Source organism: Perna viridis, chromosome 8, assembly GCF_037379345.1.
Source record: "Perna viridis isolate PV_CMFRI_1.1 ecotype Kerala chromosome 8, ASM3737934v1, whole genome shotgun sequence".
Taxonomy (NCBI): Eukaryota; Metazoa; Mollusca; class Bivalvia; order Mytilida; family Mytilidae; genus Perna; species Perna viridis.
Window position 1 is genome coordinate 5429169 of NC_142452.1, and position 26479 is coordinate 5455647.

General features: G+C 32.3%; 2 protein-coding genes across 3 annotated transcripts; both read left to right on the forward strand.

The window, feature by feature from the left end:
• The first annotated feature begins 2880 nt into the window (after window positions 1-2880).
• LOC148609064 (thymidylate synthase-like) lies at window positions 2881-25920 on the forward strand. Of its 2 annotated transcripts, none has more exons than XM_088540900.1 (9): window positions 2881-2938; window positions 15894-16013; window positions 16492-16619; window positions 17920-18096; window positions 18824-18994; window positions 20739-20839; window positions 21571-21645; window positions 23760-23831; window positions 24482-25920. In XM_088540900.1, the coding sequence occupies exons 2-9, from the start codon at window positions 15910-15912 to the stop codon at window positions 24617-24619; spliced, it is 966 nt and encodes a 321-aa protein (XP_088397026.1). In that variant the 5' UTR covers window positions 2881-2938; window positions 15894-15909; the 3' UTR covers window positions 24620-25920. The 2 variants fall into 2 exon arrangements, with proteins under 2 accessions (XP_088397026.1, XP_088397028.1); XM_088540902.1 differs by lacking the exon at window positions 2881-2938 and adding an exon at window positions 9233-9251.
• On the forward strand, window positions 9381-10058 carry LOC148609065 (uncharacterized). The gene has a single exon (XM_088541208.1). It carries the CDS (start codon window positions 9381-9383, stop codon window positions 10056-10058), a length of 678 nt encoding a protein of 225 aa, XP_088397334.1.
• Window positions 25921-26479: the final 559 nt, after the last annotated feature.

Genomic DNA, 26479 nt, shown 5'->3' on the forward strand with positions numbered 1-26479 from the left:
CTACGTCTACCTCTGATAATAAACATTGGATATAAAACGTTTTGCAGACAAAAACAATGTTGGTTTGGGCTTTGTCTGCTGGTACGACAACATATTTATCATGTATAGTAGACAGTGTTTTTGCTACATCGGGGTCTTTGAAAACTGATGTAGCCTTGGCACTCATTGACCTACTTACAACTTTCATTCGTTTCAAAATTAAAGACCTTACGGCCTTTAACCACTCTGACAGAGACTCAATGTCTTCTTGCTCTCGTTTTATCAATTTTCTTGCATAGTCCTCGACGGCATCCATAAGAACTTTAAAGTTATAATTCCAATTTATGGAGCAGGGTCCACGGTACTTGGGACTTTTAGAAAGGATATTACGCAGAGATTCGTTTTCGATAATGGTTAAATCTCCCGTAACGACGTGACCAGAAGGACCATATTTGAATGGAGAGGTTTTGCAAGAACAGTCAGGTGGTTTAGCCTTGAAGTCTTCAATCTCGAGGTTCTGCAATAGACTTTTATAATTGAAAATTTTGGATGCGATGGGTGAAGTATAGGAATATGAAATAATTGGTATGGATTTGTCTTTGAAATATGGGGAAATTTTGTTGGTAACGTTTTTGTGATGGAGGATGTTAGCCAAATTAATTGCATCTATACCTTTGTTGACAAACGGTAGTGGACTTTTCACACAAACTAGTTTAAAGAGTCTGTGGAAACCAATATCCAAAAAATGATTCCAACAAGTCTGTATAATGATGACGTGGGGTCAGAAACAGGAGTGTCAAGACTTGTTTTGTAAAGGGAGTGTAGTAGAGTGAGAGGTATAGAATAAAGTTTGGTTCTAATGTGATGAAGTCCAAGAGGTTTTTGTATGAAAAGAAGGAGACCATCTATGGAGACATCATGTAACTTAGAGTAATCAAGGGAACCAAGGTTATAGCGGTAATCAAAAGAATGTAATCCAGGGACAAAGACCAGACATGGAAAACAGACATACACAACAAAGAACATAAAGTAACTAAAATCATACATACAAAGTAACAAAAGTAAATGAGCAACTCGGACTCCACTAAAAACTGGGAGCATGGACCAGGTGCACCGGTAGGGTAGGTGACGTATAGTGGCGATGGCCATGACTCCTTTCCCGTCTTGGATTTTTGTCAAATAAATTCATCACATTTATGCTATTGTTATATTGGCTTGAAAGGTTTCCTATACTTTTATTTAATCGTTCTTGCGTTTCTCCGACATATATTAAACCACATAGGTTGCATTCTAATCCATATATCAAGTTTGTTGATTTGCAACTTAAGTCATCGTGACTTCTTGTATGGAAAGTTTTGTTTGTAAGGGAACTGGAGAAGTAAGGGTCGGTTATAAGAATGTTGCATGTTTTGCAATTTTTAATACCACATTTTGATATGGTACAATTTGGTTCGTCATCGTCAAATATATCGTTTAAAGTGATGGAACATGGTTTGATAATTTTAAAATAGTCAGAATTTTTGTACTGGAATAGATGGTCTGCATACTGAACGTGTGATTGGGTACTTGAATTTACTTGAATCCACTTGAAGTTGTCTGGTTCCAAAGAATGTAATTTTAACATTAATTGGTACATGACTGAAGATAGTTTTGTATTGTTGCGCAGAAGGTTGTTCCAAAACATTACCATTCTGCATTTGATAATACTATTTAAAGGAAATCGACCTAATTCTCCATAGATCATATAGCTAGGAGTGGTATTTCGAACTCTCAAAATTTTCTTACAAAATTGCAAATGAATTCTTTCCATTTCATCTGTCTTGTCCGAAACCCCAAATTTCAGATGCATATAACAGTATTGAACTTATTAATGAGTCAAAACGTTTAAGCTGTAAATCAATTGGTATGTTAAATTTTAATTTTTGTATACAAAGCATGCCTACAATATCAATATCTTTTCCATTAAGCTTGAATTTATGATTTAATGTTGTTTTCTTTTTATTGAAAACCACAACTTTTGTTTTACTCGTGTTCACACTTAATCTCACAAAGCTCACAGTATCTTTCAATCCATGTCAAACTCTCTTGCATATCATTTACGCTCTCTGATAATAATGACGTATCATCAGCATAAAGAATAATAAACAATTTTACATATATTCCTATAGACTCTTGACACATATCAGAAAAGGTCTTAAGACTTTCGACACTGTTTTCTGTGAAAAAAATCTTCCGAATCATTCAGAAAAAGGGAAAATAAAAAGTGATGCGAATTTTCTCCTTGTTTTACACCAATGTCTGACGTAAAAATATTTTTTAAAAAAAGTTCGAAATCTCTTCACCCCTTTCAATGAAGGATTTGGTGTTTTGATACACGCTATGGATAACATTAAATATTTTTCCTTTGATATTTGACTTACGTAACTTTTGCCATAAATCAGATCGCCAAACGGTGTCGAAATGATGACGACTTTTTAAAGATCTTTAATTTGATATTGTCTTAATTAAAATTAACAGATTATGGAAAGTTTACACAATATTTTTGATTTCACGTAATTAAAAACTGCAAATTGCATGCTGCCAAAACTTAAAGTCAGAAATGTCAAGTCGTAGTTACATGTCTTATATGTGGTCATATAAAATAATTTTGTTTTAAAAAGGGAAATGTCATTGAAAATTCTTTAAAAAAAAATATGGATGAATAAAACATATCTTTTATATAGATTTATATATTTTAAGTTCCCATATTTTTAGGAAGTTTTTTATTCATGGCATTTGGACTGAGTTTTACGGTCCGAGTTATCTTGTCATATGGAACAAGCTCTCTAATATGGTCCGAGTTGTCTTGTATAGCGGTCCGAGTAGTCACGGTCCGACTTGTCTTTGGTCCGAGTTGTCGTTCATTTTTGGCGCAAAATTTGTAAATAAAGAACCACACTGTCTGGAAGCACCGAGCACAGTAGGTGATTTAGATGTCACAAATGTACAAACCGAAAATGATATAGCATATTATCAATACAGTCCTTTTTGGAGCTTTTCATTTTAAGTTGAATTATATCCTATTACATTTTAAACTCGCAGCACTTCACGCGAGTCAAGACTAGTAGTGTCTAGACACCAATCATTTGCAATTTCCTGCATTTTAGGGACTTATCATTTTATAATCCCTTTTAGGATTCGGCGCTGGAGATATTTTTTGTTTTGACCACCATCGGTTGTGGTCAAACAAAAAAAATCTCCAGCGCCGAATCCCAAAAGGGATTAATCATTTCATACCGCCAATGGGGTATTACTAATGTCTGAAATCCCCCTAAAACTCAGAAAACCCCAAAAATATATCCGAAATCCCCGCTGGAATAGGGAAATCCCCCATGAAATATGACATAAATACAAGTAGGTTATTTAAGATATCTTCATTTTACTGTAAAAATATAATTTGATGAAATTATTTAATGTTTTGTATCGTTCGCCCCATACAAATCCAATCCAATATGGCTGACGCTATGGAAAACACTAAAACAAAGATTATCGGTACCGATTAGCGATATATATTTAAAATCAACTTACTAATAAAATGTTATCGATTTTATTAACAAAATTATTTTAATTAAGTGCTCTTATTAGACCAATAAGGAGCCCCCACGCCATCGTCAAGGCTATGATCACCTGTGGAAGTGGGCATAAAATTTTTGGGATGTGATTTAAAAACATTGAAATTAATAATTGAAAAATGCATACTTAGTTCAGAATTAAATTTATTATATTTTGTTTTTGTATTTTTAAAACTATTTACATATATTTTTAATTTAAAATTTTTGTCTTGAGAAAAATATTTGTCCTTTATTAATTATTTATTTATTACTGTGGGACTTACAGGCCATTAAAGTTTTTAAATTTAAAACTACACAGACACCCTGCACAGGGCTCAGGCGTGTCTGCAATAGTCTGAGAAAAAAAGTTATTTAAGTTTATTCTAAGAAAAGTTAAAACTACACAGACACCCTGCACAAGGCTCAGGCGTGTCTGCAATAGTCAGCAAAAAAAAGTTATTATTCAAGAAATATTTAAGAAAAGTTAGATACACAATTTACAGTTGATATTAAGTAACAAAATTAAATATGGTAACACGAGTATGTAACAGACGGGCATCAATCGGAATCATCAGAAGCTGGAGACTGGAATCTGGTCCTCTCTGTTATCTTCCGTTTCCTCTGTCCTATCTTCCTACCATGGGCTTTGGGCTTCAATACTGTCATGCTTCCGTTGGTTGATGTAATGGTATGGGATTCCTTGGGTACAAAATTCTTAAATCTTCGTACTAATCGTTGTCGTTCCTCTGATGTTTTGCTGACCCATGTTGACTTCGAAATAACAATCTGGCGATGACTCTCGTCAACTCTATATTGTCCCTTATAAACCAAACTACGCGATAAATCCTTGAATTCTGTTTCAATGATGTTGTTGAGGATTTCCACTAAATCAAGTAGTGGTTTCGATTTCCAATCAATGGCTTTCTTCAGCACATGGTTGAGTGACTCACAGTTGTTGTTGGTCCAGTCCCTGTCAAAAATTCCGCTTGGTATGGCGGCTGCTCTTTGATCCTGGATGTTAGGCTTGAGTCTGGTGTCAAAGTAACGATGAAACTTGGAAGATAATTCTTTGCACTTGGATTCCAATGTCTCGCACTGGTCTTCAAAACAAATGGTGTCATCAGCGTTCAGGATTCCCTCGTCCCCGAAGATGGCATCAAGAATGTTGTTCCGCTCGGTCTTGTAGATACAGTCATCAATGAGTTTCTGCTTACAATTCTGGCGAAGATGGCGTGTGCACAGAATGTGTCTGGATTCAGGGAATGCCGCTGTAATCGAATTGACTAGTGCAGCTTCTTCGTCAGTTCCAAATGTAAGCTTGTCTGTATCTGTTCCCGTCAGTTTAGTACTAAGTTGGTTGAAAAACACACTAAAAGTCTCAAAGTCACTGTTTTCATGAATGAAAATGGGTCCTAGAAAAATCAGTGGTTCCTTGGTCGATTACATGTTAACCTGAAATTGTAACAAAGTAGTGCATGCTTAAAATGTATATTTGTTACGAAAGTTTTTTTTGGACGGACGGACAAGGTGATGGCAATATTCTTACCTTTGCTTGGGTTAGTATCTCGGATAAAATATGACTGGTCTGCTAGTTTATTTTTTCTTAATTTAGTGTAGTTTTATTTATCCAAATTAAAGTGTGTTAGTTTTTTATTTTTATTTGTTTTCTTCTTATTTGTTCGTTTTCAGGACCTTGTCGCTAAATCTTAAATTTACTCTCTAAGGAAATGGATAAATTACTTCATAACCAGAGACAAAGAGCAAAACAGACAAAAATAAAACATTCAAATTATTATCACAAGAAAACAAACATGTGAAAGAATGAAGTACGTATTTTATATACATGTAGCATTCTTTGGATATCTTGAAAATATAAAATGTTTATTAAACAGTTAAGTAAAATAACTGAGAGTTCTTGTTATTAAGTCACACCATTATGTAAACCAGCTAACAATAAGCTGTACACATCAAGGCCTTTCCCGTCACGACTGGTGCCCCAGAAGCTGTCGCTAACATTGTGATGTATAAACCCTTGACTTTCTTGTAGTGCCTTTCGAAATTCTTCACATTGCAAAAATTTTATCTTAAGAATTTCTGCCATGATAATGGGTCTCAGTTCTTCTCATGTGTTTGTTGTTCTTATGTCTTTGGACAGTCTTTTAGCGATATTTGCTGTTGGAGCATTTCTTATTATATCATCTAATTCATATTCTTCATGAAATGTAACCTTTCTACTTTGATACAAGTGTTCTGCTTATTTAAAAACGGATGCATCAAATTCCAGTGGAGTTAAATAAAAATTTGAAAGACTATCGTTTTCACCTCTAACGTATGTTCTCATGTTGATGTTTCATTTAATGACATTCACACTCTTTAGTAAAATTAAAAACGTCACAATACCGGTAGATTTACAGCTGAAATTAATAGACGCTTTGATATCTCCAATTCCATTGTATTTCTCAGAGGTATGGGGGTTTAAGAACAAAACCAATATTGAAAGAATGCATCTTCAGTTTTGTAAAAATATCTTGAAAGTAAGAAACAACACGGCCAATTTTATGGTGTATGGGGAACTAGGGAGAGTTCCACTTGAAATTTTTATAAAAAATCTATAAAACAAGAATATCAAATCTGGAACTAAAAATAAAATAAAATAGAGAAGAAAAAAAAACCCAATAGAAATGGTTATCGGTACCGGTAATCTTTGTTTTAGTGTTTCCCATAGCGTCAGCCATATTGGATTGGATTTGTATGGGGGCGAACGATACAATAATACAAAAACATTAAATAATTTCATCAAATTATATTTTTACGGTAAAATGAAGATATATTAAATAACCTACTTGTATTTATGTCATATTTCATGGGGGATTTCCCTATTCCAGCGGGGATTTCAGATATATTTTTGGGGTTTTCGGAGTTTTAGGGGGATTTCGGACATTAGTAATACTGCCGCCAAGGGTATCTTCTCAGACAAATGTAAACTGAAAAAAAATCTATATCCCCCTCTAAAGCTGATGAGGAAAAAAATGTTCCCCCTCCAGCCCTCCTGAAAAATAACTACACCCATAACTTGGCCTAGGGATAAGTCCCTGTTTTATCATTCTTTATGTGAAAATTTCACTTCTTGTTTGAATATAGTTTATTTATTGGAACATATTTAATTGAAACATTTCTATGGCAAGCCAAAGTGGACATAAATGAATATTTTGTAGTATTAGAAAATGAATTTCTAAAAGTACAAAATCATTTTTTTAATATTAGAAAAGTTTTTTTAATATTTGAAATTCATTTTCTAATATTAAAAATTCATTTTCTAATATTACAAATTCCTGATTTAGTAATATTATAAAATATAACACATTTTGTAATATTAGAAATTGAATTTGAATTGAATCAGTCTCATTTTTATTAGAAAATTAGTCACATTTTTTAAGATTACAAAATGATTTTCTAATATTAAAAAATTGCAACTGAATACGGCAAATTCATTTTCTAATATTAGAAAATCAATTTCTTATATTAAAAAATCGTTTTTTAATATTAGAAATTCAATTGAATTTTTAATATTGAAAAGTGTCTTGTGATAATAGAAATCTAATTTGTAATATTAAAAATCATTTTTTAATATTAGAAAACACTAATTTTCTAATATTACAAATTAATTTTCTAATATTAAAAATTAATTTTATAATATTACAAATTCCTGATTTAGTAATATTACAAAATCAGTCATATATTTTTAATATTACAAAATGATTTTCTAATATTAAAAATTTGTCATTGAATAAGACAAATCTATTTTCTAATATTAGAAAATCAATTTCTAATATTCAAAAATACAGTAGATTCCGCTTAATTGCATAGCCTATTTGCCAGTAAAAATTATGCAAATAACCGGGCTATTCTTATAACCGAAATTACGATTTTACCGGAAGTGCGAGTTCAGGTAAGACGACGATACTGTGGATCAACCAGGGATATCACTGTTCAACCTTTCTGATCTGGTATTTAATTCTTATAGACCTTCTCATTGTATTGTTCTTTTATCAATAAATAATAATATATATTGTGTTTGTCTTGTTTATTGACCTTCTTTACGCTGTGTGTATTTATAAGTAAAACCACATGTTTCTCATCTATAAATAGTCAAGTAATTTCCTGACCTTTCTACGAAAGCAAATCCCATATTTCATATTTCAGGCAGGATTCAGTGTAATATTCATCAATGTTTGCAGTTTTTGGGCTTTTGAAATGGTCTGTGTGTTTTTATTCCTCTATTCATTGTACACTGATAGTTGTGTATTATACGCGTCATTGACCTCGATGTATTCCTATTAAGAGTGGATAGTATGGGGCACCTTAGGGTAGTTGAATTTCATTAGACATTGTACTGAATGAATGACTTTTAATTTTCGTATGATATTTATGCCTAGTAACCCAAGCTCACTCAAAACTGTTCAGCTCATTAAAGAAAATTAAATTTACATTGATAATCATTTGTAGTCGGAAGAATTTAAATAGGGACAAAAAATACCCCAAGCCGAACCTCAAGCCGCATCATAAGGTGATGTTCGGCATGTCGTCAGAAGTCATTGTTCACCTAGGTGCTTGTTTATTTTAATGTAATTAGAAATCATTTATATTGTCTTTTATGTCCATGATTTTTTAATCCATTATTAACACCCCCTGATTGATGATAATCTAGTTTTTACAACAATAAATATGATTGACATATTTATGACCCGAAGGCGTAAAATAGAATTTTGGAAAACCTGTCTTTACCTGGACGAGGCAAAATTCTCTATGCAATAAACCGAAATGCACCTCCAAGGCCTATGCAAATAAGCGATTTTTTCTGTAATAGAATAATAGGAAATGGTTTTGTGCAGGAGAAAATTATGCTAATAACCGAAATATGCAATTAAGCGATATGCGATTAAGTGGAGTCGACTGTAGTTTTTTAATGTTCGAAATTCAATTGAATTTTTAATATTAAAAAATGATTTTTTAATATTTAAAAAGTGTTTTGTGATATTAGAAATCTAATTTGTAATATTAGAAAATGAATTTGTAATATTAAAAGATAATTTTTTGGCTGTATTATCAACTGGGTCATGTATACTTGTGGGCAGAAAAGGCATCAATATTCGGTTTGTGCATGTAAATTCAGGAACTTAAAAACAGTATAATGGCAGCTTCTTTTTCGTACACTTCGAAAAATGTGATTGAGAACAGAACCAGTCTCAGTAGCGTTTTGATTAATTTCAAAACATATTTTTTTCAAGATATGGATTGTCAAAACAGTCAACAGAAGGTGCTCCAATGTTTACGAAAATACAAATGTACCATTACCCATAATTCTGTACTATTGCCAAAAGGACCCAAAAACCTTTCGGACCATGACAGTGGAACCAATAACCATGACTTGCGCAATAACATATATCCGTTTTTGAGTTCGTTTATAAATATGGTCGTTTGTGCTAAAGGAATAACTGAGAGGTTACCTACACAAATATTACAAACAAATAAAATCATTAAAGAAATAAAATCAAAACACCTGCGTATGGTTTATTCAATTTGGGAATATGCACGAGCTCTACAGAAGCCATTGCGCATTCTCAATTATTTTAGTCGTCTGCCCTCGCTAAAACTGTTTGAAGTGTGTGGCTGTATATTTTGGTAAGAGCAATTTGTTAAGTTTGAAATTAGCTTTTGTGTGGAAAAAATGTCATCAAAAGTTCAAAAGTTTGCATTTGAAATAGTTCCCAAAACTATTTAGAAAATCAAGAAAATTTCAAACCTTTAAGAATGATAGTGTCTGGTACTGCAGGATCTGGAAAGTCTTTCCTCATAAAATGTTTACTTAAGGCAGTCAGAACTGATATACTATACAGGATGTCTGAAAAAGGTTTATTTGTTTTTCCTACACATATTGAGGTTTGGGGTCATAATAAATTGAAACTTTTGCATTTGAATGAAACTCACCCAATTGCAAAAATAGAATCTCAAAATAGGGGTTATCACTCTAAGTCTGCTGATAGTGATAAATCAGGTGGTCTGCTAAGGACAGTATACTTGTGCAAGTCTGCCAAAGTGATGCTTTCAATTAACCCGTGTGTTTCACATGGTTTAATTAACGGCTGTGTTGGAAAAATAATTGATATTGTATACAGTAGGGGTAAAAGACCAGAAAATGCACTGCCATCTGTTGTTATGGTTGAATTTGATAATTATAGAGGTCCTGCTTTCATAGAAGAAAACCCAAAAGTTGTTCCTATATTCCCTGTTGAGAGAAAAATTGAATGTCCCTGTAACTGTTGTGTAAGAAGACAGATTCCATTAAAACTAGGTTGGGCAACTACAATTGATAAATGCCAAGGCATGACCATAGGGAAGTGGGAATCTTTTAATTATATTATCATAAATCCTGGTTCAAAGATAGGTTATTATACTAACAGTGGAAACATTGTTGATTTTTCAAAATGAATAAATGGTGTGAAATATATCAATTTCTTACCATATTGATTATTTATGTAAAAATCACATTATCATATAACAAATGGTATTTGCTAGCTGAACATCATCTCTACTTCACTGGTGATTATTTCTGATTTGAACTGAATATTACTCTTTGTGATATAACTATAGATCCACTTTTTTCTCCCAGAAATGCACTGGTAGGAGATATACCAATCTCATACCAACATAGTTTCCTAGATTTACCACTGGTAGGAGATATACCAATCTCTTGCCAACATAGTTTCCTATGCCCACAACTGGTAGGAGATATACCAATCTCATACCAACATAGTTTCCTAGATTTACCACTGGTAGGAGATATACCAATATCTTGCCAACATAGTTTCCTATATCCACAACTGGTAGGAGATATACCAATCTCTTACCAACATGGTTTTCTATATTAACAACTGCTAGGGGGGTGTACCATTCTGACACATTAGAAATTATTTATATTCACCAATTGTTGGAGAAACATTATTTGTAACCTTAAGTTATTATTAACTTAATCATTAAGAACATGGCACATAAATTTCTATTCTTTTATACTTACTAAACCATAAGGTAGAGATATACCAATCTCATACCCACATGTTTTACATATTCATGACTTATAAGTGATATATCAATCTCTTACCAATGTATTTTTCTTCATTCACCACTAGTAAGAGATTTACCAATTTTTTACCGACATGTATTGGTATATTCATCACTGATAGGAGGTATTATACCTACAAATTTATCTCTTACCAACATGATTTTTTAATGAATGACTTGGTACAGTAATTCCTTTATTTTAACCCTTTGAATGTAGAATTGGGTCATCATGTAAAGCCACTTGAAGTTATATCATCATATATATTAAACACTCATTTTATAATTGAAATACCTGTTTTTAGTGGGAGGTATACCAATCTCTTACTAAAACACACTAAATCTACATGTATATCATTTTCACATTACCAATTATTTGCACATATGAGAGATGTACCAATCTCTTACATAATTTAATTAAACCTAAATGTATATAGCATTTACACTTTCCAAAAATATAGTTTTCGAATTTACATACATGTATAGTCTACACAATACAAAATGCTGATACAGTGTACAAGTAGAAGAAAACTCAATTTCTAACTAAAACACCATATTATTGCAAATCTACACATTTGGTAAATTGCAAATTACGCACAAACAGGTATATATCAACTATGAAATAAAAATCATCTTCACATTTAATTGTAAATATTTGCATGTACATGTATGTTTAAGTCAACTGGGAGATGTACCAATCTCTTAAGTTAAACCAAACCTATTTATTATTTACACTTTCTAGAAATATCATTTTCTAACTGATATCATCTACATAATAACAATTGTGCCACTATGCTTTCATTAGTGGGAGATAAACCGTCTCTGGCTAAAACAACCAAATCTAAACATTTGCTTTTGCAAATTATGTACATGTTCATAAACTATTGTGAAATAAAAAATGTCAATTTGTTACTAAAACTTGAAAATCTACATCATTAGAAACTTCAAATGATCAGATTTCTGTAAATCACTTTTCAGATAAATGACCAGTTACTTGATATTTGGATGCACCTCTAGGGGGGCTAAGTTATTAGACTACATATTCCTTCATAAACCCTTTCCTAAAAACTTCAGGACTCACATTAAAATCATGTATGGGGGTCTTATATCCCAGATTTAGGAGGATGTAAGAATGGAAATTAATTCCATTTCTCTTGATAAAGGATATTTGTTATTTTTTGTGCTGGTTTATGTGACCTTACAACCAAAGTAAAACATGAATTTGGGGCTGAGTTATCTTATTCAGAGAAAGCAGTAATTTTGACAGCATTATATCAGAGTATACTGCTATTCAAAAAGAACTTATTGACAAACAAATACCTGTCATTTTTTCTACCATTCCTCCTGGTTCAATCTCAAAGTACAGAGATTTTAACATGAACAAATTTGATGTTCATACTGTAATTCCTTAATAATTTCATTCACAACCTTCAAAATTAATCCCAAACTTTTTGGGATGTGGCATCTGGTGGTACGATTTGAAAGAGATATGGTGTACATCAACTTCCATATATTCATTGTTAAATTCTATAGAATGTTTATGTCCATTTATTAAAAACAATTTGGGGCAATAATTGTCAAAGCCAGTTGCAATCTTACCTTTTGTAGTTCAGAACTAAAATTTTATAAATCAACTAATATTTAATTATGTACAGTGCATGAAATCAAAGAGGTTTCAGATGACACCAACAAAGAAGACAGTGATGTACAATGTACCAATATACAAATAAATTAAAAGTCAGTCCAGTTCTATATTTCAAAAAGGGTGGCCGTATATAAAGTATTACGCCACTGTAAATTCTACATTACTGTCTCCTTTAAAAAAATAATAATTATGAACAGCGGTTTACTTAAAATCACAATAATTAACATTTGCTTTATTGAATTCAAATATACATTTACAGTATGTTTTGTATGGGATATTTCTCAAAAACGTATTTTTGAGATAACTGAAAAAATCAAAATCATTAATACAGACAATTATTTCTAAATGTGCAGTTCGATCAAAATAGAATATGAAGTTAAACATTTTGTAAGTTATTCTTCTGTGAATCGCCCTCACTGTCATTGGCATCCACAGCATCAGGAATTTTTGAAGCATCGTCAATATATTCTAACCACTTTTTACTTACATCAAGTCTGAGACCAGAATGTCTGGCATAAGCAAGGTACCATATGACGCTTGTAATATGAGCGCAAGGTCCTACGACTCTTGCTCCCATTTTGCATTGACAATACCAGGCCAAAACTGCACCCTCGGCGTGTTTTATCCAGCAAAGATACTGTTTGCTTGTAATATGCCTACTCTGGATTTTCGCTGACAACAAATCCTGTTGTTGTTTACATACTTTTATTTCATAAGTTCTATCTTCTTTTAAATGTTCTCGGGTGTAACTTTTTGCCAACTTTACTTGATACACGCCTAATGTTAAAGCTCTTATTTCGTCTTCTGTATATACTGGTAAATCATTAAGTCCCTCTGTATTATCTATTGATTTCCATTGTGACGGCCTTTTAGCTAACTCAATAACTTGGTCTTTCAATGCATTTCCTTGAGATGAAAGGTGAAGCATTTTTGTTGCCAGCAAAATATCTTCATCGCTTCCTACGCTGAGCGCTGGTCTAAAATTGAAAAAAAAAAAAAAACATGTTCGTCACCTTATTCATGTAGATTGTTAGTCCGAATTTCCTCTGACCCTGCAACCCTCTTCTTTTTTATTTGGATATTGATATGTCGGGTTGGGGTCAGAATGATGTGCCATACAAAAAGGTGGTACCAAATTTGCTAGAAAAATTGCATTTATTATTGAAGTTTCGATAATTTTCCATGAGAGACCCTGTTTTGTCGACATTTTGAACTGTAATCGAGAGTAGGCGGAGCTTGTTACTTTTGGAATGGAAGGGTAGCGGGCACGTAATTGAAATATTTTGTTAGATTCCGGTTTTAAAAATCGTTTCTGCTCCGTTCCGTTCCAAAGGTAACAAGCTAGGAACGTTTCTTTGGGAGCGTTAAAAGGTTTCACCTTCCTCATATTATTAGAAAATGCTCATTTTTGTCCACTTCGGCTTGCCATACATTTCACTGCTTGATAATATCAATATCTTGGAAAATGAAGGTCAGTTTAAATGTCTCAGGCCCTTGAATTAGAGATCCTACACGCAAGTTGTAAATTGTATCACTCAGGCGACAACCTTCTCCCACAGTCACTGAATTTTAGTGACAAAAAGCGAAAAGAGTAAAAATTTGCTTGGATACTGTGCTTCTCCTCTTTTCTGTTTGCAAAACACATATTTTAGAATGGAGGGGGTGAAGGTTTTTTTCAAAACAGTAGAAACCCCCCCCCAAAAAAAAAAAAAAAATAAATAAATAAAATAAAATCCATGTACATTTTTGTTCATTTATTCCCCAGGGTTAAAGACACTATAAGGTATGACAAATGACCACTTTTTTTTTGTTTTCTTCATAAAGAAATCCTGCGTTTTCATTTTCTACAGAAAAAAAATTATCCCCCTCCCCCTTGCCGGTAAAAAATGATAAGTCTATTAATTGAAGAATTTGAGCTTGTACAGTACTTGAACCGATCTGTGCAACGAAAATTGTAATCGGTCATCAATTACTGTTCAGTCATCGGTCCATTAAACTGGTGATTGCATCACATGACCACAGAGCGGTCAATTATATTTTATGGTTTCTCTTGTTTTCTTTGTCAATTTTAAACATATTTACATATATGTAATGCAAAAGATAGAAACATAAATGCATTTATACTTTATTTTACATTTGTTTTATTTTTAACAGATCATCTGTCATGTTAGATAACAAAACTGTAATCAGATTGGTCACTGGCCATTGGTTATCGATCCGTCAGCGATCAGTCTGGCAGTGGTCATGGATCTGTCAAATAGTTGCACTGATTGGTTCAAGGACTGTAGGTTGGGTTTTCCACTTATATATATCAATCTATGCACTTACATGTGTTCTCATATACAAATGTATATGCTGTATGGAGATTAAGAAAATACCAATGCCATCCATTTCATTAATGTCCCTGAAAATATCAACTGTTTATGACAATATTTTTAATAATGCCAGTTGATTTTTCATCTGTTAAAGTACTAAATCACTGACCCAATGACAGCTATAAATATCACATTATAAATGAAAATATAGATAAATACGGACAGAAAGTATCTTTTAATGGAAGATTTTTTTTATTTTGAAACACTTGCCTTGACTGCTGCCAATGGCAAAATAGACAGACGAACATAGATAGTATTTATTTAAAATGCTGAACAGAGCATGGTGTTGGAAGAACTTTTTTCCATAACTTCAATAAAAAATCTTGGATGGGGATCAAGGGTCCAGAAATTTTGACAGCCTGTGCCGGTCATTTGATCAAATTTTAGCAGATGATTGTGTCAGTCTTGCTCAGAATCAGATCGAAAATTTTTTTGATAAAAAACTTGTAAGTACATGTAGTTTTCTATGGTAAATATTGGAATGTGTTATTTCATCACATGCTCAGTCTTTTATGAAATATCGAGTTCGGTTTCGACCACACATGGACGTTCCAACATCTTATCTCTCTGACTTTTTCTTCACATCGGCAAACTGCGGAAAACTTTTGATTGATAACAAAAAAAGTTGATTATTTATAAAAGAAAATCTCGAATGCATTCTGTTTGTTGATTTAAATGGGCTGTTGACTTCTGCGTTAAAAAGATTCAATCGGCAAATTAATAATTTCAAACTACGGCTGATTCGTAGTATCAGCACTATAAGTGCTTTCGTTACCGCTGAAGAATCAGCGGAAAAATAATCGATGGACATCTCAATCTTTTTCTGAATAAATCAAGTAATAAATGTATGAAAATTGTCCAAGTCACATCAATTAATTCGTTTACGCAATCCGGCCTCATGTGTACCGTTAATTCAATTATGCAATCAACTAATCAGTTACAGGTAAATCACAGTCACAGGTGGCTGCACATCGGCTGAAATTGACACGTACCTGTCAATTAATTTCCAATAAACAATTAGGAGACAGGTAGACAGGATGTTTATACACTATTAAAACCAAGCAGGCTGAAATTTATACTGATTAAAAAAATTTTGATCTCCGATATTGGAAAATGGTCGTCTAGGAATTCTAGAACACTGATACATGAATAATTGTATGTAGATACAATTACATGTACATTTTACAGACATAACAGATATACGATGGAAGTACAGGAGAGCCCAGTCGATGGACGTGGTGATGGATTTGTAAAGAATGGTGAAAAGATTACTCAGAATGGATGTAATGGACACAGTCCTTCCCGAAGGTTTGTACTTGTTTAGGTTTGGGGAAAACACTTATTAGGTCACTATCTTGACAATATATAAGACAACCAACAATGCTGTGACTGTGAGCGATGTTTTGATTGTTATGTCTATCTCAAAACGTAATATGTTCAATTGATTATGTGTTAGTACATAAATGGCATACCTACAATGTACCAACTTGAATTATGCAAGTGTGATTCACACCAACTTTACAGCTGTGCCCCAACATGATTTTTGAGGTCACATTTAACTCAAACCTGATTTGTAAAATAATACAGAAAATCTTTGATTCATTCTTCATTCTATCAAATAAATATTATGGCCACCTGGTTTCTTATTTTCTCAGATGAGGTATCCTTTAGTTAAACATTTTGTAAATGTATGTTACTGTTGTTGGTAATATAGCTTTCAGTGTAAAGTATGTGTTAATCATTTCCTCTGATTTTTTTTTCGATAAGACAAACCTATGTATTTCAGACATGATGAGTATAACTACCTAGATGCCATTCAGCAGGTATTGGACCATGGGATGAGGAAAAGTAACAGAACTGGTACTGATACACTCTCTATATTTGGAATGCAGATGAGGTACAACCTTAGAGATCGTACGTTACATGTTGAGTTTATTATTCTATGTAGTGTTCTTGTTCCTTTGTTTTTTTTACCTATTATACACATTGAAGTACATCTGTATTATAGTTTGCCCATCAGTTTTGTCTGCCCGAGGTGCTGTCTGAACTTTTTGTTTTGAGAAATGGAAAAATATGTCTTCATTCTTTTGTAAACCATATAATTTAAAAAATGTTATTCTACTTGAAAAAAAAAATTGAAAGTATAAATATGACATTTTTGCATGGTGGGTTTTATTGATTCATTTATACACAAATAGCAATCATGCAAATTTATTTAACAATACAATGAACCATGTATGCAGATATTGACTATTTTCAGTATTATCAAATCTTGTAAACTTTATGCTTCTGACATCACAGGTACAAATCAAAAGTACTAAAACTAAAACCTGATGAATGAGTTTTACAATGTACGACTAATAAGATCAGTGTTTAGAAAAGTTTGTAAAATTCACAAAGCTCTGTTTATTTACATTTTAATTGTAAGTTAATTACTACCTATAAGTTAGAGTTTGTAAAAATAAAACTAAATTAGCATCTTTTATTACATGAAAATTAAGTACAAAATATTTTCTGCCAATCACAAGACTTTCAAACAAGCATTTCTTAATTTCAACGCCATATTAAGTACTTTCCTATCATTGGATTATATTCATACAGTATTCTGAGATCATATAATTCTTTTAGCTGGTAACACCTGCACTGTGACACAATTGATTTGTATATTGGAGCTTCAGCTGTTGTGCAGGTGTTATGTCTCATCCCAAGAAACACACCATGAGGAGATACCTTAATTATTAATTAAGTAGCTGTCTTTGTAAGAATCATGCAAAATCTGAAAAATGTAATTCACCCCAAAAAAGGCTGCATATTTTTATTTTTGTAATTAAATTGTTTTATGGATCTATATTGTGAGAAATGTAGTTATTTATTCATATCTGCCTGCATTTAGGGGATAATCCACATTGAAAATCCAGTAGATTCTATTGTATTTTAGTGTCATTTACTCTTATTTCTAATTATCAGTTCTCCTATTTGTATTAGATTTAAAGTCTAAAAATTATGCATTTTTTGTCTAAATTAGGCATTTTTAGTCAAAATGAATAAGTTTTCCTTGATAAATGGTGTAAGCTTTATGCATACTCAAATTTTGAAAAAAAATTGTGATGTTACACTTTAAATACATGTATTTCGTATTTGATAAATGTTTTTACAATATCCTTTACTTAATACTAAATGATTTCACAGAACTTACTACAGAATGTTTTCACAGAGTTTCCATTACTGACTACTAAGAGGGTATTCTGGAGAGGTGTTGCTGTTGAGTTACTATGGTTTGTAGAGGGATGTACTAGTGGCAAGAAACTAAGTGATAATAATGTCAAAATCTGGGATGCTAATGGATCCAGGGACTTTCTTGATGGTTTAGGTCTTACAGACAGGGAGGAAGGTAAATTTGATGTACAGTTAGCTTAAATACAATGTATAAACTTCAGAAGGAAAATCAGCATATACATACATGTACCTTGAAATTGTTAATTAAAAAATATAGGAAGTTCACAGAGATGAAATTACCAGACATCCTGACCACTATGTACTGTCTCAGGAGCATAAATATTTATGGGCATACTTAATCATTTACAAGGAATGAGAACATGTTTTTTTCTGGTTTTAAGTGGACTTAAAGGTTTCATACTGAGTGAAAGTTGAATATCGCAGAATATCAACTCATGTTATTGAATTTTAATACCATAAGGAACGAGCCTCTGTCAGTTTGTTTTGATGTTGAAATTAAATATGAGTTAATAGTTTGTGGTATTAAACTTTAGCAATTATGAAACCTTTTCCTCTATGATTTCTTTAGAATATTTTGTCTGATTGGCATTTGTTATCTATCATGGCAGAAATTTTAGCATCGCATGTGTATGACGTCACCCATGATGTCGGAAGAACAACATTAGAAAAGTCACGTCACTTTTGACCAATCAAGTTTTGTAGAAAATGATATGCAACCAATTGCAACAGTGAGTTTTTCATATCACTGTTTTCTAGCACATCATCTATGGTGTGATGTTGCAAATATGTAGCCATTCATGAAGAAGATTAAATGGCCAAATCCTAGATAATCATTGTTAACCAGATCGCTGACTGATGTAGTCTATTTATCTTATTCTCAGGTGATTTAGGTCCTGTGTATGGGTTCCAGTGGAGACATTTTGGTGCTGAGTACAAAAATATGCATTCTGACTACACTGGGCAAGGTGTTGACCAGTTAGCTGATGTTATTCAGAAGATAAAGACAAATCCTGATGATAGGAGAATTATCATGTCAGCTTGGAACCCTGTGGGTAAGGTTCACTGCTGTGTAATAGGTATGGTTGTCATGGTATTGTCTTCATAAGTGATGATGGAAGATTCATGTATTTTACTTGTTCTATTATATAATTAAAAATGAGTATACAGATCTATCCATTCAAGATGGATACATGTAGATTAGACAGAGGTAAACCTGTGAGAGATTGAAATGTCCAATCTGCTTATATATAATACATTTGAAACCTAAAGTGAAGTTAAATATTTTGATGCATAGAACTAAATTGTTCTTTCTCTATCAAGATACAAAATGTCCCCATGAACTTCTGACCCTGACTTCAATAAGGATAGCATTTACAATATCTTTGTTTCTCAATAGTAAAGTTCCAATGCTCAATTTTTAATGGAAAGTTGATTGAATTTTCAGTTCCTGAGGACACTCGATTTTTTTTTTTTTTTTTTCAGAATTGATAAGCACATATCCAGATCAAAACTACATTTTTTCCTCATCTGTTTGTATTTACACTTCAGGTCATTCTAATGTTTGTAATTTAGCCATTTCGTAACTTATTTATGGAGTTTCAGTGACAATATTTGAAGGTCAGACTCCGGTCACATGGCCATGTTAGAGGATCAACAACAAAAGTTGTCTGACCATTCATGTAATAAAAAGGTGTTATCTGGAGTTAATCTATTAAATACAAAACCTTCATACATAAACTGGTAATTAACAATTAGCAAATATGATGCAGTCTACTACTACTGAAAGGTTTATGCATTTAGAACATGTTTTTTCATGGTGTGGATGTTGTTTCTTTGACTTATTCACCATATCTATTCTCTTTATATCAATAAAAACCTAAATCTTCTAGCAGTAAATCAAATTTTGTTTTTATCAGACTGGTAACTCCAATTATTCTAATTAATCATTTGGATTTTTATTTGATTCCCAAGTTCTTAGTTCTTTTCTTCTACTTCTCTAGCTGAAAGTCATGTACATGTATGAGGTGACCAGTTGAGTCTAAGTCAAGTTTGTCTTGTATCAAAGGAAAAAAATAATCAAGAGAACCAAAATTCTAGTGGAAATCAGAAGAATGTAAACCAGGATCAAAGACCAGACATGAAAAAACAGACACACACAACAAAGAACATAAATAACCAAAATAACACATACAAAGTAACATAAGTAAATGAGCAACTGGTACTCCACTAAAAAGTGGGAGCATGGACCAGGTGCACCGGTAGGGTAAGCATCCTCTGTTTTTCTAGAAACAACCATCTGTTTGCTCATAAAAAAGTCAAGTCTGAAGTAGATGAAAGATGAAAGGAAAACTATGACACATTGAACATATCAGTTTTCATGGTGCAGATGGAAACACCATAGAGATCCACGAGTTCATGATGACGACCAAAAACTGTAGTGATGACTTCAATCTTGTAGGAACTTAAACCTGCTCCAGAAGCCTAATTGTATGATGTCAAGTGCGATACAAAAAGTCTGCATAGTAAGGAAGCTCTGGCATAACTTATGAGTTGTGATATGAAAACTCCATACACATTAGCTAAAGGAATGTTGCCAGAGATGAAAGAAAAGTTGACAATATGGTATGAGAACTCATCATGTTTGTCTTATAGATCAATAGTTTTCCTTTACCATCGATCTCTAAGTGTAGGTTAAGATATGAGGCTGACCTTAATGTCTGTATTAAAATTAGTTCATTATTTTCTATTAGACTGAAACCAAACTCACAGTTGTCTTTAATACTTTTTGTTTAACAGATTTAAAGAAGATGGCTTTACCTCCCTGCCATGCCTTCGTACAGTTCTATGTGGCCAATGGTGAACTCTCTTGTCAGCTCTATCAACGATCTGGAGATATGGTTGGTTTATTACAAACTTTGTGTATCAGAACTATAAGAAAGGGGTTGCTTAACAGTCATTTTCCTTAATTTCATCATATTGGATGATTATAAATCAATAAATAGATGTTAAAAGAAGGGATAATGTCTCAATAAAAATTATTTATGTTATGCATAGGATACTGTGACTTCATTTAAAACACAGACATTTGATAAGGCCATTGATAGATACAGGATTTCTCTAACACTTACAGATAACTAAAGGAATTTGAAAGAACATTAATAATTTTCAAAACATGTACTTAAAAGGAGAATGGATATAGTGAATATGTCAAGGAGACAACAACCACACTGGAATGAAAAATATCAGCTCGAGGCCACCCATGGGTCTTCAGCGAATGACAAGAAAATCATCACACCACTGGGCAGGTTGTAGCTGAGACCAGAAATTTCTGATTTGGGACAAGGGCAGAAAATGTGACGTTGCTAAAGTACTTTGGCGAGATCCCAATCCCCACTTTATATCTTGCCACTTTGGAAAAAAATATTACACTATTAAGCATACCTTAAATCAGTTAAAAAAGGTCAGAATCCCTTTTTAAAAACTGAAGGAAACTTATTGTACATTGCACAAGCAAAGGACTATTAGCAGTTAACTGACATGACAGAGTTTAAACCTACAAAAAGTCATGCCCTCATCTTATGTCAGATGTATTTTTCATTGATGAGATTAAAATGTCTTTGTTTTTCAGGGTTTAGGTGTACCATTTAACATTGCTAGTTACTCATTACTTACATACATGATAGCTGAAGTTACTGGCCTAAAGGTAAATCTATAGTTATTCTTTTTCCTTTTTTTGAGAATATCATTCAGTGGTCTTGGTGTAGGGTGCTTGCCTCAGGTGTAGAAGGTTCAATCCTGTGCCAGTTAAGAGTGGGTAACTACTGCTATTCTGTTAGTGTAGGAGATAGAATGATGAATGGTTGGCATCAAAATGATTTATTGGTGTGAATAACAGTGCATTGAGGTTTCACTAATGTCATCGATCTCATTTAAGATGAATCTTATGGTTTCTGAATAGTGAATGGAACACGTTTTCATACAAGATAGATTTGAGATGTCAATTTCAATTTTTATGATGATAATTGATAAAGTGCTAAATTATGAACAACTCAATTCCTTTTTACTGATTGTATCAGAAAGGGTTTGGCATCTATGTTAAATGATAACTTTATTTTCGCAATAATTTGGTGAGGGTGATACCAAATGTAGATTAGGCTAACAGTCAGTGTTACAAATGATAACCTACTCAATGTTTCCTTAGTATACTTGTGTCATTTAAAAGTAAAGGAAATATTGGATACCCCATGATTTAACAAAAACACAATTTATGATGTTTAAGATTCATCTCAAATCAAGATCTTGGACACACAGACACGTAAGAATGTCAATACATTCATGAATTCGTGACATTATAAACTGAAATGTTCTGGGAAGTTTTCATACATTGCATTCTTCATACTGCATTTCTTTACTTTCTGAAAAAATAATGTGTGAAAATGTGAACTTGGATGCATGTTCAATTTTGGTATTTTATAATTTTTCAAAATAATAAACAGGCAAGGGAAATCAGTGTTTCATTTGAAAAAAATTGTTAAAAGTTCTTTTAACATCTTGCAGAGGTCTGTGCTGGGGGTATATATCCTAGACCCAATAATACATAGAAATATTTTGTCTATTTACATGTACACAATATTTTTATCAGTGCATTCATTGGGAGAATATCAATACAAAGTCAAGGGAGAAGTTGACCTATATTTTGTCATAAGATAGGCATTCGCCTTGCCTTTGTATTCGTTGAGAAAAAAATCCCAAATCATATAAAACAATGTACACCCAAAACCATGTTGTCGTATATTTTGGATGAAAAGGTCAAATGTAGGTTTTATATTGTAAAATGCTCGGTGGGAGTATCGCTTTAAAAGGCTCTGACCAGACTGAAATGCTGACAATAAACTTGACTTTGGCATGTTTAGTGGTAGTTCATATAACAAAGCTAAAATTAAGAATCTTGTAACTTTAATAATATTTAACAAAGGCATCTTTAATTTTACATTAATGACACATAATATGTTCAGTGCAGATCTCCTAATATACTATAAAATGTAGGGAAGTTCTAATACTAAACTATGCAACTTGCATTTCCCATGATATAAGACTGACACACACAGCAAATATCAAGTGAGAAAAACAATAGCTAGATACAGGCTATCAGAGCCTAGAATGGATCTGGACCAGTGAAAACGGCTTATAAATAATGTAGATATTCACCATGATCAAAAACTGTGAAAGCACTTTTATTTGTAGACAACAATTTTTGTGGATTATAGAAGAAACACAAGTTAGTGGGTTCTTGAATTTGTGGTTTTGTGGTTTTCAGGATACACATCAATGGGAATCTTCTTTTTGTTGGAAACCAAATTTTGTGGTTTAGTTTACACATAAAAACCATGAAAATTGGTACCCCACAAATAATAATAATTTTACAGTATTGTAGCTGTCTTTTCTACAAAACGTGTAGTAAATATCACAATTTGCTTCATATGATAAACGGTGAAATGTCAGGATGTGAGAACAAGCTGGAACTGAAAATAAAATTATGAGTTGTAGTACATTTTAATGATTGCCGAGTGTAGTAAATGGGTGGAGAACATTGTCTTAACATGTATTTAAACTGCAATATCCTAATATAGTCAAGCTTCTTATAGGAATAAAAACAATACTGTAGACTGTCAAGCTAAGACCAAACATCTTGAATGACTTTTCTTGGCTAAGATATTTGATTGTTGGACCCAGGTCAGATTCTGCCCTAACAAATGTATTAACAAATTGACTTTATAACCAGAGAACATTTCAGATATTTGTTTTCTTGTTTTGTAGCCTGGTGACTTTGTACATACAATTGGAGATGCCCATGTCTATGTTAATCATATAGAGCCTCTGAAGGAGCAGGTAAGCAATTCTTGGAAATGTCCACCGTATACATTCTACCACTGTTTGCCTTTGTATTTTTTTTTCAGCTGAAACTTGAGAACACTTAATAAGAATGAACTTACATACATAATCTGGCATACATGTAGTGGGAATAATCTGATAATAATGTGGTTTCGGATTGATCTGACGTACATGTAGTATAGAATTTCAGTATGATGTACTATGATAGTTACAATCATCTATATCTGATATCAACTTCTTTCTTTACCAAATTGGATTCTTTAACCAGATATGATTTTCTTTCTTACAATAAAACAGTTTCTGCTTTTTCAAATTTGGATTTTATGATAGTGCGTCTTACTTACTGTATATCTACTTCTGATTGTTTAATTTTTTATTTTATTTATTTAAATTTTTTTTTTTGGCTTTGTAAATTTTGTGTCTGCTTAACTCATTTGTGTTGGGCAGCCTCAGGCAGGGACGTCCCCATTCTTGCAAGTTTGGTTGTTAAAATGATTCAGTGGTAGAATATGATTACTTAATTAAAAAAGTATTTTTACTTCTATCCTTCCAAATTATTTGGCAGTTCTCATTTTTATTGACCAAGCCTAATTTTTAGCATTGTATAGGCCACTTCGTTAAATTGACCATGTATTCCTTGTTTTCAGTTGAAGAGAGAACCACGAGAGTTTCCAAAGCTTGTGTTTAAAAGACAAGTAACGGATATTGATGACTTTAAATATGAAGACTTTGAAATAATTGGTTATAATCCACATCCAAAAATTGCCATGGAGATGGCTGTTTAGATTATCAAGGTGTTGGGACTGTAAGTGCTTAAGCAAAGTGATAAATGCCATCAGAGAATTTATTAAATTTCAGTTGCTTTTCATTACAAGGCAGCTGTCTCCTCATCACTGATTCTCAAAATCTGGATTGATGGTGTAAATTTGAATATTTATACTGATTGGTCATTGTTTTGAGATATTTTTATCTATTTGCTAGAGTTTATAAGATATCCTCTATAATGATGTTTACCATTCTTAATTTTTAAAGTTTTAATTTCAAATAGTACTTGATTTGTAAGCTTTGCTGAATTTGATGTTATGATTTTTTTTTAGTAGATTTTCCATAAAGTGAGATGTTTGTAAACGGTGATAATCCCATATAAGGTTTTGAAATAATTCAGTGTGGGCATCATCCAGTAAGCTCCCTCTCTGTTATATTGTATTTACCAAGTATCAGTGATGATTAATGGGACTATAAGATTAGAACAAACATTGAGTTGAGGTTATGGGATGTGGTTCTATTATAAATAAATTAAAATGGTTATGTCATCTGTAAGTTAAACTGTCATTCCCTTATTCTGGTGCTATAGGTAGTGATACTCTCAAGCTTGATATATTACATACATTACATTAAGAACATTGTCTTCCTTTTCCCTATTGATATATTGTATATTTTTGTATCATCAATGATTCAATTATATGAGGAACTGGGTATTTTTTTTTGTAAATTATATATAATCATCATTTTTTTTTATTTCTTATGGACCATATCAAATAAGTTGATGTTTAAATGGTCATTTTCAGTGTGTTGATGTAGTTATATATTGGTAGTCAATTTGTACAAATATTTCAACCTCAATGTGTTCAAATATTCACCCATTGTGTTCTAATATTCACCCAATGTGTTCAAATATTCACCTATTGTGTTCACCCAATGTGTTCAAATGTTTCAACCTCACTGTGTTCAAATATTCAATCTTAGTGTGTTCAAATATTCACTCAGTGTGTTCAAATATTCACCCATTGTGTTCTAATAGTCACCCAATGTGTTCAAATATTCAACCTCTGTGTGTTCATATATTTCAACCTCACTGTGTTCAAATATTTCAACCCCAATGTTTCAAATATTCAATCTTGGTGTGTTCAAATATTCACTCAATGTTTTCACATATTCAACCTCAGTGTGTTCAAGTTTCTTGATAAACAAATATGTCTTCAAGAAATCATTTTGATATGTTCAGATATTTGCAATTTAGAATGTCTTATATTTTTCATGACATGATGGACATCAGTTAAGTACAATAAACAAAACATGTAAACAATGGTTTCAGTTATTATTTTCATCAATTTTTCATTATTTTCTCTGAGTTGCCATTGAATTAATATATAATCAAAGCAGTTCAGAAAAGATTACAAGTATTGCCGTTCACCATAGTATAGTTACCACAAGTATGACCTTTCATATACTACAAAGTAAGTAAATAATTACAGTAATGACCTTTCATATACTACAAAATAATCAAAGCAGTTCAGAAAAGATTACAAGTATTGCCGTTCACCATAGTATAGTTACCACAAGTATGACCTTTCATATACTACAAAGTAAGTAAATAATTACAGTAATGACCTTTCATATACTACAAAATAATCAAAGCAGTTCAGAAAAGATTACAAGTATTGCCGTTCACCATAGTATAGTTACCACAAGTATGACCTTTCATATACTACAAAGTAAGTAAATAATTACAGTAATTACCTTTCATATACTATAAAATAATCAAAGAAGTTCATGTTTGTTTGTTTGTTTGTTGGGGTTTAACGTCCGAGCAGCAATATTTCAGCTATATTCAGACAATGAACATGAAATGGATGATAGAATGA